Source organism: Aythya fuligula, chromosome 9, assembly GCF_009819795.1.
Source record: "Aythya fuligula isolate bAytFul2 chromosome 9, bAytFul2.pri, whole genome shotgun sequence".
Classification (NCBI taxonomy): domain Eukaryota; kingdom Metazoa; phylum Chordata; class Aves; order Anseriformes; family Anatidae; genus Aythya; species Aythya fuligula.
Genome location: NC_045567.1, coordinates 13,682,432 through 13,702,758, shown reverse-complemented (window position 1 = coordinate 13,702,758; position 20,327 = coordinate 13,682,432). Strand labels below are relative to the sequence as shown.

At 53.6% G+C, this 20,327-nt stretch overlaps 2 protein-coding genes across 3 annotated transcripts in view; both read right to left on the bottom strand.

The window, feature by feature from the left end:
- Positions 1–392: 392 nt before the first annotated feature.
- Positions 393–20,327, bottom strand: part of APOD (apolipoprotein D) — a 21,320-nt gene continuing 1,385 nt past the window's right edge. Inside the window, exons 1-5 of one of the 2 annotated variants that reach the window (XM_032193503.1) lie at positions 4,565–4,674; positions 4,020–4,169; positions 3,679–3,800; positions 2,373–2,461; positions 393–1,427 (exon numbers count right to left, since the gene is read on the bottom strand). In XM_032193503.1, coding sequence (XP_032049394.1) covers positions 1,192–1,427; positions 2,373–2,461; positions 3,679–3,800; positions 4,020–4,142 — 570 coding nt within the window. In that variant the 5' untranslated portion in view covers positions 4,143–4,169; positions 4,565–4,674 and the 3' untranslated portion in view covers positions 393–1,191. Of the gene's footprint in view, positions 1,428–2,372; positions 2,462–3,678; positions 3,801–4,019; positions 4,170–4,564; positions 4,675–20,327 lie in introns of those variants that run through there. The other variant, XM_032193504.1, reaches the window with a different exon arrangement.
- The window catches only part of LOC116492497 (D-beta-hydroxybutyrate dehydrogenase, mitochondrial-like), a 19,978-nt gene continuing 13,475 nt past the window's right edge, over positions 13,825–20,327 (bottom strand). Inside the window, exons 4-5 of the mRNA XM_032193266.1 lie at positions 17,415–17,567; positions 13,825–15,913 (exon numbers count right to left, since the gene is read on the bottom strand). Of these exons, the coding sequence (XP_032049157.1) occupies positions 15,432–15,913; positions 17,415–17,567 (635 nt within the window). The 3' untranslated portion in view covers positions 13,825–15,431. The remainder of the gene's footprint in view (positions 15,914–17,414; positions 17,568–20,327) is intronic.

Below are 20,327 nucleotides of genomic sequence, written 5' to 3'. Positions count from 1 at the left end.
GGACACAACACAGCAGAGGTGGCCGTGGTGCAGGTGGCTTCCAGCAGGCTGTCAGCCCGATGGCATTTGTCCTCAGCGAGCTGCAGAGCAAAAGCAACGAGCACGCCGAGTCCCTCCACTCCCTCCCCAGATGTGTTTTTTTTAAAGTTTCTCCCAGCACAATAAAACCCAGGTGTGTACAAAAGCACCTTGGCTTTGCACAGGGCATCCCAGCACTCCTACAGCTGCTGCTGAGGTGCCTTTTTGCACACCAGGACACCCCCACAGCAGCAGGGGTAAGCCCCCTGCAGCCAGGCCCTCCCAGGCAGGAGGCAGAAGCACGGAGGTGGGCGCCCAGCTGACAACATTGCACACAGGCAGGAAGGCAGAGAGGGCCAGAAGCAGGTGTTTGGATTTCGTTTTAATGAGTTGCAGCGGTGCTATGTGAGCAGAGCTGGAGCAGAGCCTCTGGCAGGGCAGGGGCAGAGCCGGTGGGTGCACAGGAGGCAGTGAGCAGGGGGAAGCCTCGGGAGCAGAGGCCAAGTGAGCAGCCCCAACTCTTTCTGTCTGCTAATGGGTATGCTCTGGAGCTCGGGTAGTGCAGGACCAGCCTCGCAAGGGGCACAAGAAGACGTGTACAGACAGCCAGGATGGAGCAATGCTGTTTTTCTGGACATTTTCAGACTTTAAAAAAGGCCAGACCCAAACCCTAGTAAGTAGATCTACTGACTTGGCAGTAGCTTCCACCTACTGCCCCGCACCAGAAAATGTGCTCAAAACACCCAGCCCCAGGCTGCAGCACTGACCCCCTGTGCTCAGACACCCTGTGCTCCCGGCGGGCCCAAAAGCATCAAAACAACTTATGGGTGCATGGTTCCCCCTGGGGCTAACATTTGCACATAGCAGCTCATAACTTTCTGCATCCCCCCGCTGCAGGATTTGCAGCAACAGCAGAGTTTCACGCCTGCACGTCAGGGTTTCTGTTCTGCACCCATCAGCTTTGAATCAGCCACTCTGCCAAAGTCAGGCAGAGTGAGATGAAACAGAGAACAGCAACAGAGGGAACAACAGCACAGAGTGACTCAGGGCTGGCAAACTACCATTAGCAAGGGGATTATTGCATTTCTCTGTTACAAAGAGAAATCTAATGGCTAATAACAAAAGCAACAAAGTTCATAGCTGGTCTGGTGCTGTGTGGCTGCGTGCTGGGAGTTACATCTCAGCGGGGCAGTTAAGCTGATCAGTGGGCATCATTTTCTCAGTGTCGATCTTGTAGGACTGGAGGACGCTCTTCAGGTGCTCCACGGTCTCCGGGTGCATGTCGGGAGTTCTTGACATAATCCAGGCGTAGTCAATGTGGAAGAGCCAGAGGATGTTCGTGCAGGAGTACACCAGCGAGTAGTTTTCGTAGTCAGTGGAGATTACCCAGTAAGGGGCAGAAGGCATGACTAGGGGAAGGAAGGGCTCAGTTACACGCGGCAGGTGACCCTCCCTGCACAGCAGATGGCTACAGCCTCACTCCTGGGGCTGCTCCCACTTCTGCTGCTGCCAAGCTGCACAGCTGCGATCAGCCCAGGGAGCTGTGATTTATAAAGTCCTAGCAGGACTCCTTGTTCTGCCAGAGGGACTCGAGAAAGCCACGAAGCCCTGAACTGGAAGGTCTTGCTGGGAAGTTAACGCTGTGACCTGCACAGCTTGTCCAGGCCACCGAAAAGCAGCCCAGCCCGTAGCCATGTACAGGGTGCCTGCGTGGCATGGGCTGCGGGCAGAGGGGTGCAGGTGGTGCCTCCGTGGTGCCTGGGATGGGCTGGCTGCTCCTGTGAGCAGCACCTGCACCTCCTGTGCTTGTCCACCCATGCTTCCAAATAACCATGTGAGTGCTGTCAAACAACCAAGGGAAAGGTGTGAGGAAGTAGAATAAGAGGGGGCAGAGGGGGGACTTATTCTCTCTTTCCCAAGTGTTGCTGCAGACAAGGTGCTGTGCCATGCGACAGAAACAAAATGCGCCATCCTTCGCAGGCCCCTCTGGTGCGTTACATTCACAGGGGAGGACAAAAGCAAACAAAACCACATTATTAAAGACTATTAAAAGGAGCTTGTAAACAGAGGCGGTGTGGGCTGGTCGCCATACCACCATGCCCACAAAAGCAAGCCTGTTCCTGCCTCCTGCACCAGCAGCGCTCTTTCTCCCCATCTGTGAAATGGCCTGGAGTGCTGGAGATGCTGCCAGTCTCTCTCACTTTGATTTTTTCATAAACACCCTCAAACCACCACTGACTGCTCCAAGCCCCATGCCTTCGCCCTGTGGTGCTGCCAAGCCCCCAGGCAGGTTCACCGCTGGCTCTGTATGGGAGCTGAGCCTGCTCCACGCCAGCAGCCCCACACAGACTTACACCAGTTGAAGCGGACACTGAGCTTGGCCGGCTCCTTCACATCCGTGTGCATGATTTCTCCTTCAACTTCGTTAACTTTACCACTGGAACTAAGGGGGAAAGGACACAGAGAGAAATAGAATTAGGCGAGCTTGAAATCACACTAAGCGCACAGTGCCGCACAGCCTGCAGACCGCCTCTGCCCTGCTCTGCTGTCCTGCGGTGCCCTTTGTGGTGCCAAATTATTATTTTATTTTTTTTAGGGGCTGGGGGACAGAGCTCAGCCTGGTGACTCTTGTCACTACTGCCTACGGGCAGCGAGAGCATGGTGCTGGGAGGAGCGGTGCAATGCGACCACAGTGGGACGCTGGCCATAGGCACGTGTTCACCGCTGTTTAACCACCTGCATTTTTTGGAAGGCAGCACACTCGTCCACACACCAATTACCTGGCCCTGCCTGGTGAGCTGGGGTTTGTTTCACTGTGGGTGCAGAGCACTGCCCTGCTGGCAGCAGGCTCTGCCACTTGGCTGCCCGTCTTATAATTGCATTTATTCCCCACATGCCTCACGACCTAGACGCTGCCCATGGGGCAGGAAACTTTCAGTTTCCCGTGAAACAGGAAAACCCAAGGAGGCAGAGTCTCACCAGCAGTGCCCTGTGCTGCTTTGCCTAAGTCACTTTGTATGTCCAGCTCATTTTTTCTGTGTGTAAAGACAAGGGGGAATGTGCATGCACGTGTGTGTGTGTGTGCCCCAGTGCCACCGTCCCCTCTGCCAGCACCAGCTGGCTGCTGGCACCTGTGCTGCAGGGACCTCACGTCTGCGGGGCTGCCAGCAGCAAGGTCAGGGGGTGATGCTGGAGCCCTTGCAGGGCCCTGAGCTGCTGCAATCAGGACAGGGGTGTTCGGTCCCGTTGGGACACCCCTCCTGCATCTCCTGCAGGTGTTTGCTTGCCTGGGGCATCCCCAGCACGGGAGCTGCAGGGACGATGTGGAGCTGCTGGAGAGCAGCAGGGAAGCAGCTCCCTGCCAGACACAAAGCGTGTTGCTGTGGTGTTGTTGTGAGGCAGAACAAAGTCCCCACACCATGCCAGGGAGCGCAGGGACCGCGCTTCCCTCCCTGCTCACTCACGTGCTCGTCCTGCCCCTGGCACCCCGTGATACCAGGGCTTGTGGTGGAGCCACACAGAGCAACATCTGAACCTGTGCCTCCCCCAGCACCCCCACACCCAGAAATGGGTGGTTTGGTGAAATATCACCCCCAGAGAGAAGAAGAGAGGTGATGGGAACCCCACTACTGCAGGCACAGCCTGCACGCAAGCACTTACAGCAGCTCCTTGTTGATCACTTTAAACTTCCCATTCTCCTTCAGTGAGTAATTCGCCTGGATGCAGCTTCCTTTCTCAAAATTCGAGGGCAGCTTTTCTATCTCGTACCATTTTCCCAAATACTGAGAAAACAAAGTCCAGAGAGAAGCTTTGAGCACCAGGGGCCGGAGCAGAGCCCTGCTTGGCGCGAGGCTGAGCGAGTGCTGCACCAGGTGGAGCACGGAGAACAGGACCAGCATCACCCCACAGCCATCGGGCTCCCAGGCCGGACCCTTCAAACCCACCCCATGCCCGGTCACCCCCCTGCTGCCCGCAGTGAGGTTTCATAAGGCGCATCACACCTTGGAGATGTCGAAGTCCTCCTGCACGGGGGGGTCTGGGCACGGCCCCATGTGAAACATCTGCCCCTTCCCGAAGCCGAGGAGACCGAGCAGGACTGAGAGCCGCACTGCCGTGCCCAGCATGGCTGTGCCGGGATGCAGGTGGGAAACCTGGGAAGGAGGAAAGTGGCTGAGGTGGGCCCCGCGAGGCGGCGGGTAGGACATCACAGCTTCGTGAGCCGGGATGTTCACAGCGCTGCGGTGTGCGGGATGGGAAGCTAGTGAGGATCCCCGTCAGCACCAAATAAAGCACAATCCGACCCCCCAAGGCGTGCTGTGAGGAAGGAGATGGGCCGTTTTCCTGCAGCACACCCTCCCAGCCCTGTGCCCAGGGGCACGATGCTGCATCCCCCTCCACTGGTGCTTGCCCAGCGCAGCCTCAAGGTCAGGACACTTTCTGGGCCAGCAGCTCCTTGGGAGCAGTGTTAGCATTTTCCCCAAGTTTTAAAGACAAGCCCAGCCCCAGGCTGCGAAGGGGCACTGCCTCTCTTCCTTCAGACACGTACCTTGGCTGACGAGGTGCAGCGATGCTCTGCGGAGGGCCGGGGCTGCCAGGACCAGCTCTGCAGCGAGCTCTCCGCCTCGTGGCTTTATAAGCGTGCCGGGACCATCATTATTCAGCACCAGCGCAAGCCACTCCCTGGTCCTAGACGTGTTTTGTTTTTTTGGAGGGGCCGGTCAGCTGCTTTAGATCTGCAGCTGGTACGAAGCCGGAGATGGGCTGCGACTTGGCTGCTCACCCAGGCAAACAAAGGCGCTCCGTGTGTCTGTGCTCAGCTCCCCAGCCGCCCGCAGCACCCAGGAGCAGCCCTCACCACGGCCCTGGGTGCAGATGGCAGGGAAAGAGAAGGGTCACAGCCCCCAAAAGGCAGCTGCAGCTCTTGCCTTGCTCCCTCTGGCCCAGGAGCAGCCACCGCCGTGCTCCCCGGGGCGATGTGTGACCCCTGCCCCATGCCTGGCTGGGGGCTCTGAACCCCTGCAGATGCTCAGGGCAGTGGCAGCTCAGGGACACGGCCAGCATCCCGGGGGATGCGGCAGGGGGACCAACACCAGGGTGAAACTCCTGCCCGGAAGGGGAACGCTGCCTCCTCCACACCTGCCAGGCCACCATGCCGGGAGGACTGTCACAGCACGGGTCTGTTAGGTGACAGGGCGATGGCACGTGGCCAGCAGTGTGTGTGGTGCTCATTCAATGCAGGCTCCGAACCGTCCCCATCCCAGTCAGCCCCGGTACACGGGGAGGATTAAGCACCGAGAGGCATCGCAGGCTCATCCGGGGAGCCGCAAACTATTTGGCAGGTATTTTTCTAGATTTTTAAATCTCATTATGAGTGGAAGATGCCTGTGCAATTAGCTCCGTGCTGACCTGACGGTTTTTCCAACAAGTGCCCACCAAATGATTCTGACAGCGGCGCAGTCAGCTGTGAACGCTGCCGGTCCCGGGGGTTATGCAAGGAGAGTTGAGTAACAGGCAGGATGCTCCATGCCTTCAATTACATTTCCAAAAATCTTATCTCTGCTGAGACTTTCACTCCATGTGTGCTCTCACATGCACCATGTGCCCTCCTCACACATACGCACACACGCTCAGGAGCCCCTGGCTGCCCAAACGACACCCCACGAGCCAATGCCACCCCAAAAGGCCATCTGTATAGGGTCAGGCCAGGGCAGCCCTGGGTGCCTTGAAGCAGAGCCGAGGTAGATGAGCCCTGGCTGCTGGACCTGCCTGGGGCTGATCCCACCATCTCAAGGGGCACACTTCTGGGCTCTGCTGGCCACGGTGGTGCTGTGAGCCTGGCCACATGGAGCAAGGTGTCAGGGAAAAGCTGAACCTTCGATCGCAGCTAATTGTGGGGTGGGGAGCGCTCACCTCCACCTGGCAGGCGGCTCCTGCCCGGGAGCAAAGGAGCGGAGGCACATCAAAGGGCAGGAAGCTGGAGCAGGGGTGGGAGGACAGGAAGGAGAAGCCGGGGGAAACCAGGCAAGGGGGGAGCAGAAGACACGCTCCGAGCACTTTGCACAGGAATGAAGCCTCCCCCACATTTCTGGGTGATGAAGCAGCTGCAGGGCAGGAGCAGAGGGGAGGGCGGAGTGGGGCAGGCTTGGGGGGCGAGGTGTGTGTGGGGTGCGTGGGCACAAGGGAAGGCAGCAGTGGGTGCAGCAAGGGAAAGCCTTGCTGCCATAAGCCAGAGCTGCAGACAAAACCCAGCCAGCTGAGGGCCCGGTAGGACACTCCATGCCACTGAAGCTCTGTCTGCAGGTGACCCCGCTTCGTGTGGAGCAGGTTGTCTCATCACACACCCGACACCACCCTGAAACCAGCTCCTGGCACCTATGTGATGGAGACGCTTTACTTGGCCAGGCCAGGGGACCTGACCCCGAGGGACAGGCTGTCTCATCACACCATGTCCCCCAGCCCCCCACCAGGGCACCTGAACTTCTTGCCCTGAGACCCTGAGGCAGCAGCCCTGGCAGGGAGGTGTCTCCTTCTTCAAAATGCCATCTCCTCCCTCCACCTCCCCCACGTACCTGGAGAGCACCATGGTGTACATGTATCTATCACGGTGTTGGCCGTAAGCTGCATGTGGAAGCACCTCTCCAGGAGCAGAGGCCGTGGTGGACGTGGGGTTGGACGGGGCCGGCTCGTGGCAGGCAGCTCCTGGGCTGCTGTCGCAGCAGGCTGGTGGGACAGACATGGGGTTTTCGGCAACACCAGCACCTCAGCCCTGTGACGGGATCTGATCGGGACAGCCTGGAGCCTGCTCAAGCACACAGCAGCCAGCAGAGCCTCTGGTGGAGGCCCTGTGGGGCCCTGGGGCTCCGGGCCCAGCCTCTGCCCATGGGAGGCCACCAGCTCCTGCCCGGGAGCCGCTCCCCCAAGGGCTGGCCCCACGAGGAGCCTTCATCTCCCGGTGGGGCCTGAGCATCCCGGCCGTGGGGGGGCTGCAGAGCTGGGACAGCCTGGCCTCAGGGCCCTGCATCCCGTGTCCAGTGCTGGGGCCTCGCTGCGGGACCTGCGGTGTCAGGACTGGGACATCCCAGATCCGAGACCATACTGAGGGGACAGCTCTTCCCCGTACAGAAGGTGCCTTCCCTCCCTTTCTCTGTCTTCTCTCCTGCAAGTTCGTTGTGGTTGTTTTTCTGCCTGCTCTGAAGGAAACGTGGCTTTGGGAAGGCCAAACAGGCTGAAACGTGTAGAGAGACAAAAATGAGCCTGCAGGGGAAAAGGCAGAGGAAGGGAGGGCAGGTGGGAATTTTCTTCTGTTTCTAGGAGTGGCAGAAAGCGCTTTGAAATCTGTTTGTGCAAAACAGTGCAGGATTTCCAAGCACAGTTACGGTACCGAACGAAGCAGACAAGCTCTGGAAGCGTGAACTGGCCTCCGGGGCTGTGGGAACTCCATCCAAGCAAGTGCACGAAAGATGTCGTGATCCACCTGCATACAATTAGTGAGCAGTTCTCCACCCTGGAAATTATCCAATTACATATTCAAAACATGAGAAACTAAAGAGGGGGACTTCAGAAGTTGTAAAGCTAAACAAGACGTTATTATTTGAGGGACAGTCCTTGAAGAACAGGCTTTGTGGCAGGGCTCTGAGGATGGCTCCCCTGCCTGGTCTGTACCGCAGAGGTTTGGCTAGAAAAGTCGCTGGGGAGAGAAGCCAGTGTGGTTCCCACCTGCCTGAAAGCAGAGAAAAATGAAATAGAGCAAATGAAAATAAGCTCAGAGAGGTAAAAAACGGAGTGGGACAAGTCTCTGCAGACAGGACTACATTGCAGAGCCAGAGCTGGATCGACAATAAGACTTTGGTCCAGCAGCACATCACCCTGGGGATGTGCTCACCCTAAAAACCAGAGCTCAGACAGTGCTTGGTCCCAGCTTTGCAGCATGTCCCAGAAGTGCCCTGAACTAAGGTCAACTGTACAGTGATAAATAAGGTCCCTTTTTTTATTATTATTATCACTCTTACACTACCAGACACGCTGTGCGTTCAGCCTGGCTTTGCTCTCCAGAGAAGAGCCAGCAGCAAGGCGCAGCAGAAGGGGGCAGAGTAGCACCTCTGCAGCACAGGGCGGTGACACCGGCCCCGCAGCCGTGCTGGGACTGCTGCGGCTCAGCACAGGGTGCTGCCACCCTGGGGCGCCCCGAGCCAGGCAGCCCAGGGCTTGCCTCACGTGCTCCATCCTGCCCCTGGAGCTTTTATTCCCGTGTGTTCATAATGTGTTTTTTTTGCAGACCTTAAGAGGTCCCCAGCATACCGAAACATTTTCCAAATGCTTTAAAAAATGCCATTAAGCACACTTAGAGAGCTTCTCCTGCAGGGGGACCTTCTGTCCTCCCTAGGGAGGCACAAGGATCTGCTCACAGCACTGCTGGGGCTGTGCAGGAGGTGCCCAAGCGCGGCTCGTTGACCCCCGGCACTACTTTCTGCAGCGAGCACATATTGCAGCACCTTAGCTCAGGAATGCATTAACGCAGTTACACAATTATATCTTCTGTAACCTATATACAACCCACGTGTTCCTCATGCTATAGGTTCACAGCACGTGGGTAGAGGATTTTAAGAGCCCCTTTTCAGAGAGACCGAGTCACATCTTTCAGCACATGCTGCAGATCATAGAGACAGCAGCCTAGGCGGTGGCTTTGCCCATGAATAGCTGCACTGAGGCCACCGAGCCAGAGCACGCATGCCTTACAGTGAAACACAGGGCTAAGTGTTTGCTAGGCTGGAGTTTATGTTATACTGAAAATAAATAACATAAATTCAGGGGTCAGTGCTCTGACTGCGTTTCAATACATAGCTACACTTCGAAATGGCACAGAGAGACCTTTCACGGCAAGTTTCAATCAAATGAGTTAGGAGAGTTTAGGAATAATTCAGACAGCATTAAAGCTGCTTTTATCTGTGCTTCACCCGCAGGGACACGAGCCAGGCCTGTATTTCAGTACAAACAGACGTGGAGTGAGGCAATGGATGCTTTATCCAATTACTTTGAATTTTTCCAAAAACACATGTCATAATCTCAGTCCCTGCCATGATTATTCTTACAAAATAGTTGTTATCCGTGGAACAGAGCAAAAGCTTCCCAAGCCAGGACAGACAGACAGGAGCATCACATGAACTTCCCAGGGATGGGGTGAACAACCTGGGACTGGTTTCAAGCCCCTGAGTGCCTGTGCTTGCAGCCACCTCCCTGCCTGCCTCCTGCTGGGGGCTCCTGCTCCTGAAGGACGCAGGCAGCTCGTGTGTGGCTCAGGGGCTGGAGAAGCACCAGAGGAGAGAAAAAAGGGCCCAGACACGCACAGGGAAGGTGTTGTGCTGCGCACCCACCGCCTGAGCACCCCTGGGCAGCCAGCACGCAGGAAGGAGAGGCAAGGACACGGGGTGCTGGCAGCCTGCTGACTGATTGCCATGGAGACTGGTTAAAGTCTCACCAGGAAAATGAGTTCTCGTGCAGCACCTGACCCCAGGAGGCAGCCTGATTGCTCTGGCGGCACTTAGGCAGCAGAAGATGATGCGGAGCTTTCCCCAGGCTGCTGTTCAGGGTCAGTGGGCACATGCCCATGGGGCAATGGTTAACCTTGGGGCCAGGTTAAAAGCAGCTCAGCAGTGCTAATGTCTGCCCTCAGCCTGGCACCTTCCTGCCCCAGGCTATAAATGTTGAGAGGACTTTATAAAGCCCTTGCAGCAGCCTTCATGCAAAAGACTGCTGCCATATTTTTTATTCTACCACCAAAAGTAATTCAGCCTATGGAAACTGGGAGAGCTAACACCTATTCTGACATTGGTCCCAACAACAAAACGAGTCAACCAACAGCTAGGCAGTGCAGCACATACTTGTTGGTTTTCCACTTTCCAGCACACTTCCAGGATAGTGGCAGAGGTGGTGCGGGAGGTGAGGGAGCTCAGCACAGGCCGAGAGAGCTGTTCAGAGCTTCGCAAGCCCATGGCAGTGCCATGAGCAGAGCTGCTGGAGCTCAGTCCTAGCCAGAAGTCTTTGTTACAGCACTACAGAAGTCTTCACATTACAGCACTAAAACAAACCAGCTCTTACCTGATGACTTCTCCAAATGCTTGCTCTACAATCACAGCAGAGATTTTCTTCAATTTCAGTCACCAGAGCTGCTCCAGCTGGGGGGATGGCAAGGACAGGGAAACTGCAGTGTCCTGCACATCACCTGCCAGCTCCTGCATGGCAAAAACCTTACAGACAAGGGGCCAAAGCACCTGGCACAAAGCATCTGGCTTTAGTGGTGGACAGCTTTGTGGCTGGAAAGCAGTACTGCAAAACCACAGGTAGTGGGGTGGGCTGGGGCTGCTCTGTTACTGCTCTGCTTGCAGTAAGGGCTGGGAGGCAAACCACCCTCAGAGAGAGGCATTAAACCACCCGAGGGAAGTGAATTGCTGCGTGTTCACTGTCTAATGGACACGATAACCACACGGGTCTCAGGCTTGGCCAAACCCTGTGCCCGGAGCTGCCCCAGCCCCAGCGAGGCGCTGCTGTCGGCCAGCCCACACCACATGTGCCTGGAGCTGGGGCTGTGCTCGCAGCACAGCTTGGCGGTGCAGTCATCCTGAAGTGTTGTGATGAGCTTTTTGCTATAGAGATGCTGCACGAGAAGGCACTGCATGCTGAAGATCACCCAGCTTTGTGCCTCTTGGTAAGCTCCTGGTAAGCTCCTCTTGGAAAGCAAAACTACTATTTCACACCATTATTTTTAGGTGAAGCCTCAGCTCTGCTACCTCCCTGAACAAGTGCTAGGGGAGAACACACCAGGGCTGTATCAGTAGTACCCTCAGGCTCCCAGCTCCACTGGGAATGAATTAACTCTGGCTGGCTCCAGGCCAGGCCCTGGAGGTGGAGCTGGCTCTGTTACAAATTCTCGTGCTATTTGTAGTATCTCTCCCATCCCCATTGCTCAAGTTGCCAGCTGAGAAACTCGCTGGTATTGGTTTGGGTTTGTTTCTAAGACATTTCTCAGCACTGTGGTCACACAAGAAGCTGAAAACTCACCTTTGGAAACCCCAGCCAGAAAGGCAGGTGCTGCTGTTGCCGTTGCGTCGCTGTTTACACAGCATCACTGCGTTTGGGGCAGCCTCCAGGCCAGGAAGATAAAACCATTCCGTGTTTCCTGGGTTTTAAGTTTGCAAAATGCTAAGCAAGTCTCCTACTTCAGGTGCACTGGGTGGCACTGTTGCAGAGCTGGGTGCAGCTGAGCCAGCATCAATCAGCGCAGGGATTCAGCAGCCTTACTCACACGTGGTGCCTGTTGTAGAGGTTTTCAGTACAGCTTTCTGATCTTCATTTGACATATTATTATTATTATTATTTATTTATTTTTCCCTCCAGCTGATAATGCTGTTTTTCTTTGATTTCTTTTCAAGGGCAACATCCAACTGAATTTCTGCATGGCAGTTTAAACCCATGGCTCCAGCTAGCAGAAGTGCTGGGTAGGATGGCACGTGCATTTCCAGCTTCTGCACCTGAAACCCTGAGCCTCATCTCCTTGTCAGACCAAATGAATTTCTTCTCCAAATGCTGTTTTTCCCTCAGCCAAGCAGACTGCAGGGTGTAATTCCAATACAACACAGTTCACTTTTGATATAATCCACCTCCTGACTGATTCTGCAACCATTTGAGCTCTCTCAGCCGTATGAGAACAGCAAACCTAGGATGTCACCCACCTGCAGCAGTGGTAAAGACTCCTGGAGCCCAGAGGAAGAAGCATACAGCCTCACTGGCTGTGCAGCTCAGCGTACAGGTAAAGACATAGAAGACTATCATTGGGGTATCTCCGTAGCAACTTCTTGCTCCTGCCTGAGACGAACCACTTCCTCTGCAGCTCTTGCAGCTTAGACAAGCCTTCTGCTTCCTCTTGACTTTCGTAGATGATCTTTATTTATTCCACCTGCAATAAACTTTGTCTTCTAAACGCCCTCTCTCCCTTTGCTGCTAGTGGAGGTTTCAAGTTGGGTGTCAGCCAAGAGCCACAGGTGCCATGACGTCAGGGACACACACTGGGACTTGTCACTGTTTTGGGACTTGTTTTGTGGTCGATACAAAGAGAACCTGGAGCTATTTGGAGTCCCCAGACAGGTTCACAGTGCTCACTTGGGGGGCCCCAGGAGTCCCCTTGCCGTTAAGCTAGACCAGAGCAAACACCACGCAGAGGACGACTTCTTGGCTCCCGGAGTTAACACAACAAACCATCCTGATCTGAACAGGAAAATAGAAACATTTTGCAAAAGCTGAAGGATGTATCAAGGAACTGTACTTTGGCCATTTTCCAAAGCATCATAAGGAACGTGCAGAAAAAGGAACAAGTGCCATGGTCTGGGCAGCTTGCCCCGAAAGGAAAGCCACAGGCACCTTCAGCAGCCTAACTCCTCACAGGACACCACATCAGCAACAAGCAGGGACTTCCACAGGATTTCCACTGAGCTTTCTTCCGACTCCTCTGTCCTCCAGCTTTGGAGGTCACTCTCAAATGGAATTTTCTTCCATCTGTTATTCATTAGCAACACAACGATCTGCCCTCAACATCTGCACAGATGCAACCCCACAGCACAAAGCAAAGGTTTAGCTGCCTCGGGGAACAGATTTCACAAACAAGTTTTCAGTGGACACAGAGCAGCCGCAGGAAGTTCAGGATGGGAAGGGACCTGCTCGGTCATCTTGGCTTTCTCTGCTGGCTCAGAGCTCACGTGCCCACCTGCACTGTACAGAAACATTTGACACTCGCTCTTCCCATGCCTGCATTCTGCTCCTCTCACCCCGACATCCACTCGGAGCTCCCACCAAGGCAGAAGTCAGACCGGGTGCTGGCAGCTCACCTGAGCTCTTCTCAGAGGGGCAGAGGAAGGGGCTGGTGCTCACATGCTGTGAAATCGCAGCCGTGGCTCTGGCACGAGGTCCTTGCACGGCCTTGGACAGTTCTTGGCTCGCGAGTCTCCGTTCTGTCTGTAAGAAGAGCTAATCCTTATTACCAGGCAGCTGTAGCACTTGGATTAATTACATGCAGAATGCTGAGGCAACGAATAACGCGTATCACCGCTCCCCCAACGGTGTCATTTGAGGAAACCACATCAAACACAAATACTGATAATGTGTGCGTTTGCAGAGGCCTCTCTCTGGCTGCCTTTTGCTAATGAAACATGGGAGCTGTGAGACTGCAAATGCGCTGTTGTTCTCAAAAAGCCACGTGCAGCTCAGGCAGTGCACTTACGCAGACACAGACAGACACAGTCGGATGCAGCATCCCCTACCTGCAGAGCCGAGACCTAGGCAGAGGAGGGACAACTTGGAGACTCGTTAAACACCACAAAGACTGGGCATGGACAGGCACTGTGAATGATTCCCAAGCAGAGCCCCCAAACAAGGCTTTTCTGGGGAAACTTTTCTGCAAGTCCTTCTTTTTCTACCCATTCCCACCAGCAGCCCAGATGGGGAGCCTGTGGAGGAAGAGTCCTGTGCTTGTCACTGCCCCAGAACAAAAGCACCCAGCAGAGAAGAGCTGTACTGGCAACTGAAGCCATCACCTTGAACATCCCTTTGCCCTTTCCTCCATGTAAACCTGAGAAACTTGCTCTTTGCCTCCTCCTTTTACATCCTAAAAATGGGCAATATCATCCCCCTTCTTCAGTGAAGACTACCTGCACTCACTGACAGCCCAAACACCCGCAGAACCATGGTCATCTCCTTAATCACTGAGCCCAATTAACACCCAATCTCAGATTCAGAGGGGGAAAAAGACAGCATAGAAATGAGCACCAGAACCATGGACGTGTGCTTCACAAATCTCACAGTTTATTTTTCTCTCTGTGCAAATCATTGCTCCTTATCATTACTCACATTTCACAGTGCAGGGGGTAGAAGTGATTTCAACACTGTTTAAACAAGCTGAGGCTCAGTGGGATTGCTCTTGGCCCTGGAAACCAGACAACCTCCACGTGCTGGTGATCTAGAATGAAGAACTGCATGGCTGGCACTTTCTGTAGTTACTTGTAATACAAGCTACCTCCACAGCATCTCCAGGGGAAGCCTGCTTTCCTCCTCAGGCATCGCAGCACTCACAGCTGCACCCAGACTCCAAGCACTCACAGACACTGGCATATAAAAAGTTTATGGCACAGCTTCCGAGTCACAGCTAGCTGAGACAGATGAGGGAAGAGCAAATGGCAAGCTCTTTTCATAGTCACTTAAGCACACATAGTTAAAAACAGAACCAAGTTTAGCAGCTGAATGGGAAACTGGCATGTAGAGTGTGAGAGCAGATTCCCACTAGCAGCTTTGCTGGAGGTCACTGCTCAGAAAGGAGTGTGCTGTGAAGCCCAGCAGCCCTGGCACCTGGAAAAATGCCTCAAAGTCCTGGATATGGCCAACAGGAGAGACCCCTGGGGATACTGTGCAAAAGTAGCTCCTACCAGTTATCAGGAGTGCTGAGGAGACAATCACATGTGACATGGAAATTTCCTTGTGCGATATTAAGTAAAGGAAACGTGTTACCTGAAGCACCCTTCCAGAGCTCATAGTCAGGCTGCTCTGACTGCACGGTACCTGATGGAGCAGTTAGAGGTGGCAAATTTGTTTGCTACACCAGATTCACGCCTGTCCCACAAACCTCATCTGCAGTGGGGGGAGAGAGGCTGCAGGCGCAGCATCCTGAGGGATGGCTCAGACCTCGCCCATTGTTAGCAGGGCTTTGCCCAGCCCCGTCTGTCTGCAGTCACTGGCTCTGGCAGCCCCTGGCTGCAGTGCTGGGAGGGACGAACCCTGCCCTGCAGTTGGTAATGAGGCTGTTTAGAGGCACTGGTGTTGTCTTCAAGGAAAGAGCAGGCAGGCATGGAGCAGCAGAGCTTCCTACCAGTACCATCAAAACAAAGCAAGGCTGTGACTGACCCATTTTGAATCAAATGGAAAACTCAGCTTTTGTTTCCCATTTTAGATTTTTCCCTTTGAGACATCTCATAGCAACAGCTTTGCTCTGCTGTTACCAGCCCGTCCTTGTAAGGAAAAGCAAGAGCCCGTTAAAGAGCCAAATTTATCACTAAGGGAACTCTGCTGACCTAGTTACACCAGCCACATATTTGACCCATTATGTTAACCTTCCTCTGCCTTCTCCACAGTTAAAAGGAAAATATCTTTCAACTTTAATCAGGGCAGCGGGAAACACAAGGACCAAAATTAGGGAAAAGACGGAAAAGCCATGCTTCTCTCAGCATCCCACAACACACAACCTGAAGCCATAACCCAAAGCGAAAGCACAGGCATCTACAGGGGAGAGGCATCAGCAGCAGGTGCAGGACGGGCCTACGTGAGCTCTAAGCCGTGCATACATACAAGCACTGGAAGGATGCTTGAAGCAGAGCCCTTCACAGAGTGGCTCCAGGCACGTAAAGCCAGTCAGCGAGGGCAGTGGGCAGGTGAGTCATGACCTGCAGCCTCACCCACCAGCAGGTCTCCATGGGGTTGTAGCGGTTGTTCGGACGCGTGGAGGTGAGCGCATCGCTGATGTCATTCAGCACCAGAGACATGTCCTTCAGGCCGCTGCTAACGAAGGACTTCATCATGGCCACGTGGCGAGCGAAGTACTCGCGCCCGTAGTCCTCCCGCACCGTGTCGCCGGCTCCGCTCCACAGCGCCTCGGCCTGCCTGTCGATGCCATCCTCGGTCAGGATGCCGGTCGCGGCCACGAAGTTGCTGGGCTCGATGAGGATGACCCTGACACCCCAGCGGTACATCTCCTGCCGCAGGCAGTCAGAGAAGGCTGCCACCCCGTACTTGGAAACGCAATAGCAGGAGCGGGATGGGCTTGCCATCCGTCCTAACATGCTGGTGATATTCACCACGCGGCCTGGAGGGGGAAAGAGCAAGGAGAGGTGATGGGCTGGCTGTTCCCAGCTAGGAGGTCAGGAGGAGCTGCAGAAGAGGCAGTCAGAACACCCCGCTAAACAGGTGCTTTGTTGGATGACACCGATTTGTAAAATCTGTATCTTGAAGGGGGGTCCAAACTCCCTGTCAAGAAGCATCTCTCCCCTGAATCAGGAAAGGCTGACCCCCTCCATGGGCAGTACACGTAACTTCCTCCACATTACAAAAGATTTCCAAAGCATGCAAGACATCTCTCTCCTTCTACTTTCCAAGTAAGGCAGTACCCGTATCTTCTGAGGCTACCAGCTGGGTGCTCTTACAGCAGCGTGCATCAGCAGAACCAGGGGAGGTTTCTCCGAACCTGCAGCACGAGCAGTGCAGCCTGCTCACCCGGCTGGCTGCCCAGGGCTGCCTGGAGTGTAACATGCCTGGGATGAACAGAGAGGAGCACCTGACATGCTGCTACGGGGCAGCAAAGAGCTCTTTTCCTAACTCCTACCCGTAGCCCATGGCAGCCTGATGCAGAGCTCTGGCAGCTTGTGTTCGATCACGCACTGCCCAGAGACAGTGAGAGCAGCAGTGGGCAGCTCTGTCCTTCCCCAGGACACGCTGTGTGTGATTATGGTTTCAGCTGCACTCACAAACAGGCCCTTGAAATCTCAGCAGCTATTTTTGCAGAGAGGATTTGCACAGCCGTGGAGTATGACGCCCTTCTGCAGCTTGAAATTTTAGCTGAGAAACAAGTGGGCGGCTCTGCTCTCTCATTCCAGACCTGAGTGCAGTTTGGAGGGGCTGTGCAAGCCACCTATTGACCTGATGGGTAAACGGCCTTTTGTAGCGAGATGGGCTTCTTCAGTGGGTGCTTACTTTCTAAAAATGGTACCTGAGCAATGTGCTCCATGTAACCCCTTTCTGTCCTCACAGAGCGCACAGCTGTGCCAGCATTCTCCCACACGTGCTAAATAAAGAAGCTCTTCAGAGTTTTGCTCATACGTAGCTATTTTTTCCCCCATAAAACAGAGTTTTGACGGTAACCATCTTCTTGTAAGTTATCTAAAATGGCTCTTCTTGACTCCACCACTCTGCAATCAGCTGCAAACTGAGTAACAAAGGGATTCCGCTGTCCAAACATAACACTTGGTGCGACTTTGGAGGCCAGAAGTATTTTGTCTGGTCCCAGTCACTTTTTCTAAAGGTGGCCCAGGGTCCTGTGTCCGATCTGCCAGCACTGCCTGAAGATCTTTAGTATCCTGGGATGTTTAAGATCGCACCTTTGTAGTGCCTAGACTGACCCCCGACAGTGGCGGGTGTCACTGAATCCTTGCACAACACGTCAAACATTGCTGTCTGTTCTGCCTGAGTGCCTCAGACAGCCTCCTTGGACTGCACGGGCATTCCCCAAAGCAGAGTCTGATTCATCACTTTTAGCTACAGTTCTTTGCTGTGCTGCTGAAGCTCTCTGAGCCTAGCCACACCGCACGTACCTTTAGCTCTGCGAATGAGGGGCAGGAAAGCCTTCGTCACCCTCACGGTACCCCACAGGTTGATCTCTGCCACCTCCTTGTAGTTGTCCAAACTTGCAAACTCCACCTCTCCAAAGGTCGAGACACCAGCATTGTTCACCAGGCCCCACAGACCTGCCGACAAGCGCATGGTTAAGGAGTGAAACAAGGAAGAGTGTCAGAGAGAAGCAGCCCTCTTTGTTCAGAGTAACCCAACTCCTCGACAAAGAAGCGTGAGCTTTTGTAGAAAATAAATTGTACAGGAAAACCCAGCAAGGAGAAAAAATACATTCTAAAAATACCAAATGTGAAGTCAGCAGGGCTTGTTTGGAGCCCCTGGGATGGTGGGCGGGGGGGGCATAAGCACAGCTTTCCTGAATGTCTCCCTCTAAGGGCAGAGGCTGTACTTGGTCTGTACAGCTGGATCTCCCTGACCCTCTCTTATGCCCCCCATAGGTTCTAAGTTTGTCTTCTCTCAGTGACTTGATCACGTCCTCTTGCAATCTGGAGGGGGCTGGACTCTCCCTCAATTAAAAAACAAACCAACAGGAACAGAAGGAAAGCAAATATCTTAGAATCTAAATCTACCTCATGTCTCTGGGATGTGACTCGCTGGTTTGGGAAGTGCATGGTGTTGATCTGCAGGTTTGTGGCCCAGTTACCAGCTCCTCTAATTTCATCCAGATATTTGGACTCCCTCAAACCTAACTATACCAGGACATGGCAAACTCACAACCAACTCTTAGAACTACTAGCATTTACAAACTTTTATTGTGCATGCAGTATCTGACCCTTCAAAGCGATTACTGCAGGAGTCCCTACGGCAAACATCTGCAGGACTGAGTCCACACTTTGTGAATTTGCTGTAGCACATGTCCCTGCAGCCATAAACTGCAGTAGGAACAAACAGAAGAGTTGGAACAAGATAACAGAGTTGTTCGGAGTTGTTCCTCGTTAGAAGTCCTGCTACACATCCTTCCTTATTTTTCACCGTGTAAGTAGCCAGCGGGAACTGGGGCCCCTTTCTACTCCCCAACCCTCCTCTTACCACTAAGAACAAATGCAGAGCTAGGAAGAAGTTTTCGTGTCCAGGGAGCTCAGACACTGCTATCAAAAGTCACCCATGTCATGCCACCCTGATGATAAGCTTATCAAGCTCTCCAAAAAATTTTGGGCTGTTTGCCCAGCCTCTGCTCTGTATCTCCTGTGCTCTGATGTAACCAAGTCTTTTAATAACTTCCAGCTTGTATTTATTCATGGTGAGATAGTCACCTTATATTGTACTGAATACAGTCCTGCAAGCAAATTGTAGTATCCCAGCTCTGCCCAATAAATACCAACGGAATTTGTCCTCCGGGAGCATTTAAGAAGCCCAGCTTGCCCTTCTTAGACTGGCTGTCTACTCACATGATGACCCCAGTAAGACTCCTTGCCCTGCTGCCTGCTGAGTTCGTTTTCCCTGCAGGCTTTTGGCCAGCTGTGTACAGAGGAGGTCATGTCCTACCTAGTGATAACAATGCATTAACCATTCCCTTGTCATCTGTCCCAGAATAGATTCACCTACTCACCCGTCGCAGCTGCCATCACTCCAGCATTTCCCAACCGTCAGGTTGGTGTCCCAGCACCCCTCCTGCCCTGCATTTCTGTTTCTAGCAGACAGTGGCAAACGCTGCTCCCCTAGGTCAGCTCACTGGCCTGCACCTCTATCCTCCTCCAGAACAACCCCAGGGGCTGTTTCAGGTAACAGCTCTGTGGTAGCCTGCAGCGAAAGCCAAGAAAACATCTTGCTCCTTACCTTATCCTTACCTCTGCTTCATTAATCCAGGTTTCTAAATGCAGCCAGGTTGTTTTATTCCTGCTTTGTCCAAGATCCCCTGCCTGTCACCAGTGCACTTATTGAAGCTGTCAGCTTTAACGGGCCAAGATCACTCAGAAATTCATGCTCATTTGGCATCCAGCACAGCATCTCAGCCTGAATTGGGTCCCCTGCGTTGCTGCAAAGCAGCCTCTAATTTCCAGCAGGGCCTCCATGGTAACAGAGCATTTGATAGTGTAATTTCACGAGTAACAAGAAGCTATGCACATCAAGTTTGGCAGGGATTTACCAAGGACCACAAAAGACCTAAATTGGCAGTCCCAGACTGACATCTGCAGTGTATTCCTGGTTCTAAACTACTCTGTAACCATTTCCCATTTCTTGTGTTATGTGGCTAGATGCGGGGACTTTCACAAAAAAGCTACTTACCATACTTCGTGCTTGGAATTTGTCTGCCCAGCACTCAGGTTATGCTATGTACAGACCCAAGCACTGATAGTTACCTGGTCACGAGGCTGTTGGCAGGACAGTGGTATGTTTACAGAGCAGGGCCTTATCACCATGAGTTCTTTAATGTCAACAATACAGTGGGAACTACATAGGACTGTGAAAACAAACAGCGGCACTCCCATCAAAATGACTTTAGCCTCATGTACATAGCGCAGGGAAGGGGTAGAAAAGTAACAGAACTGTCCTGCGCTCCCTCCTCTGGGGCCGCACTTGGTGTGCAAGGCACCTCAGTCTCAATGCAGACCTGACTGAGCACTATTTGTTGTCAAGCCTCAAACCTCGGTCACGCTGAGGCTCCTAAAAAGAAGCCTTTACTGCTCTGCACACTGTGCTGCAGCAAGCAACGCCAGGGTAAGGCTCTCAAGAGCAGGAGGAACCAGTCCAACTCGCTGATCAAGGACGCAAGACTTCACTGTTACAGCTACACACCAGGTTTTTTCAAACACTGCTGCGTTTGGAGAAGCAACAGAGCTGCCCCCTTACAAGTCCCCACTCAGCGGGAAATGGCTCTGAGCCACCACGGCTGTTGCTGGGTTCTTCAGGAAAAGCTTGAGGAGCTGTGAAATGTG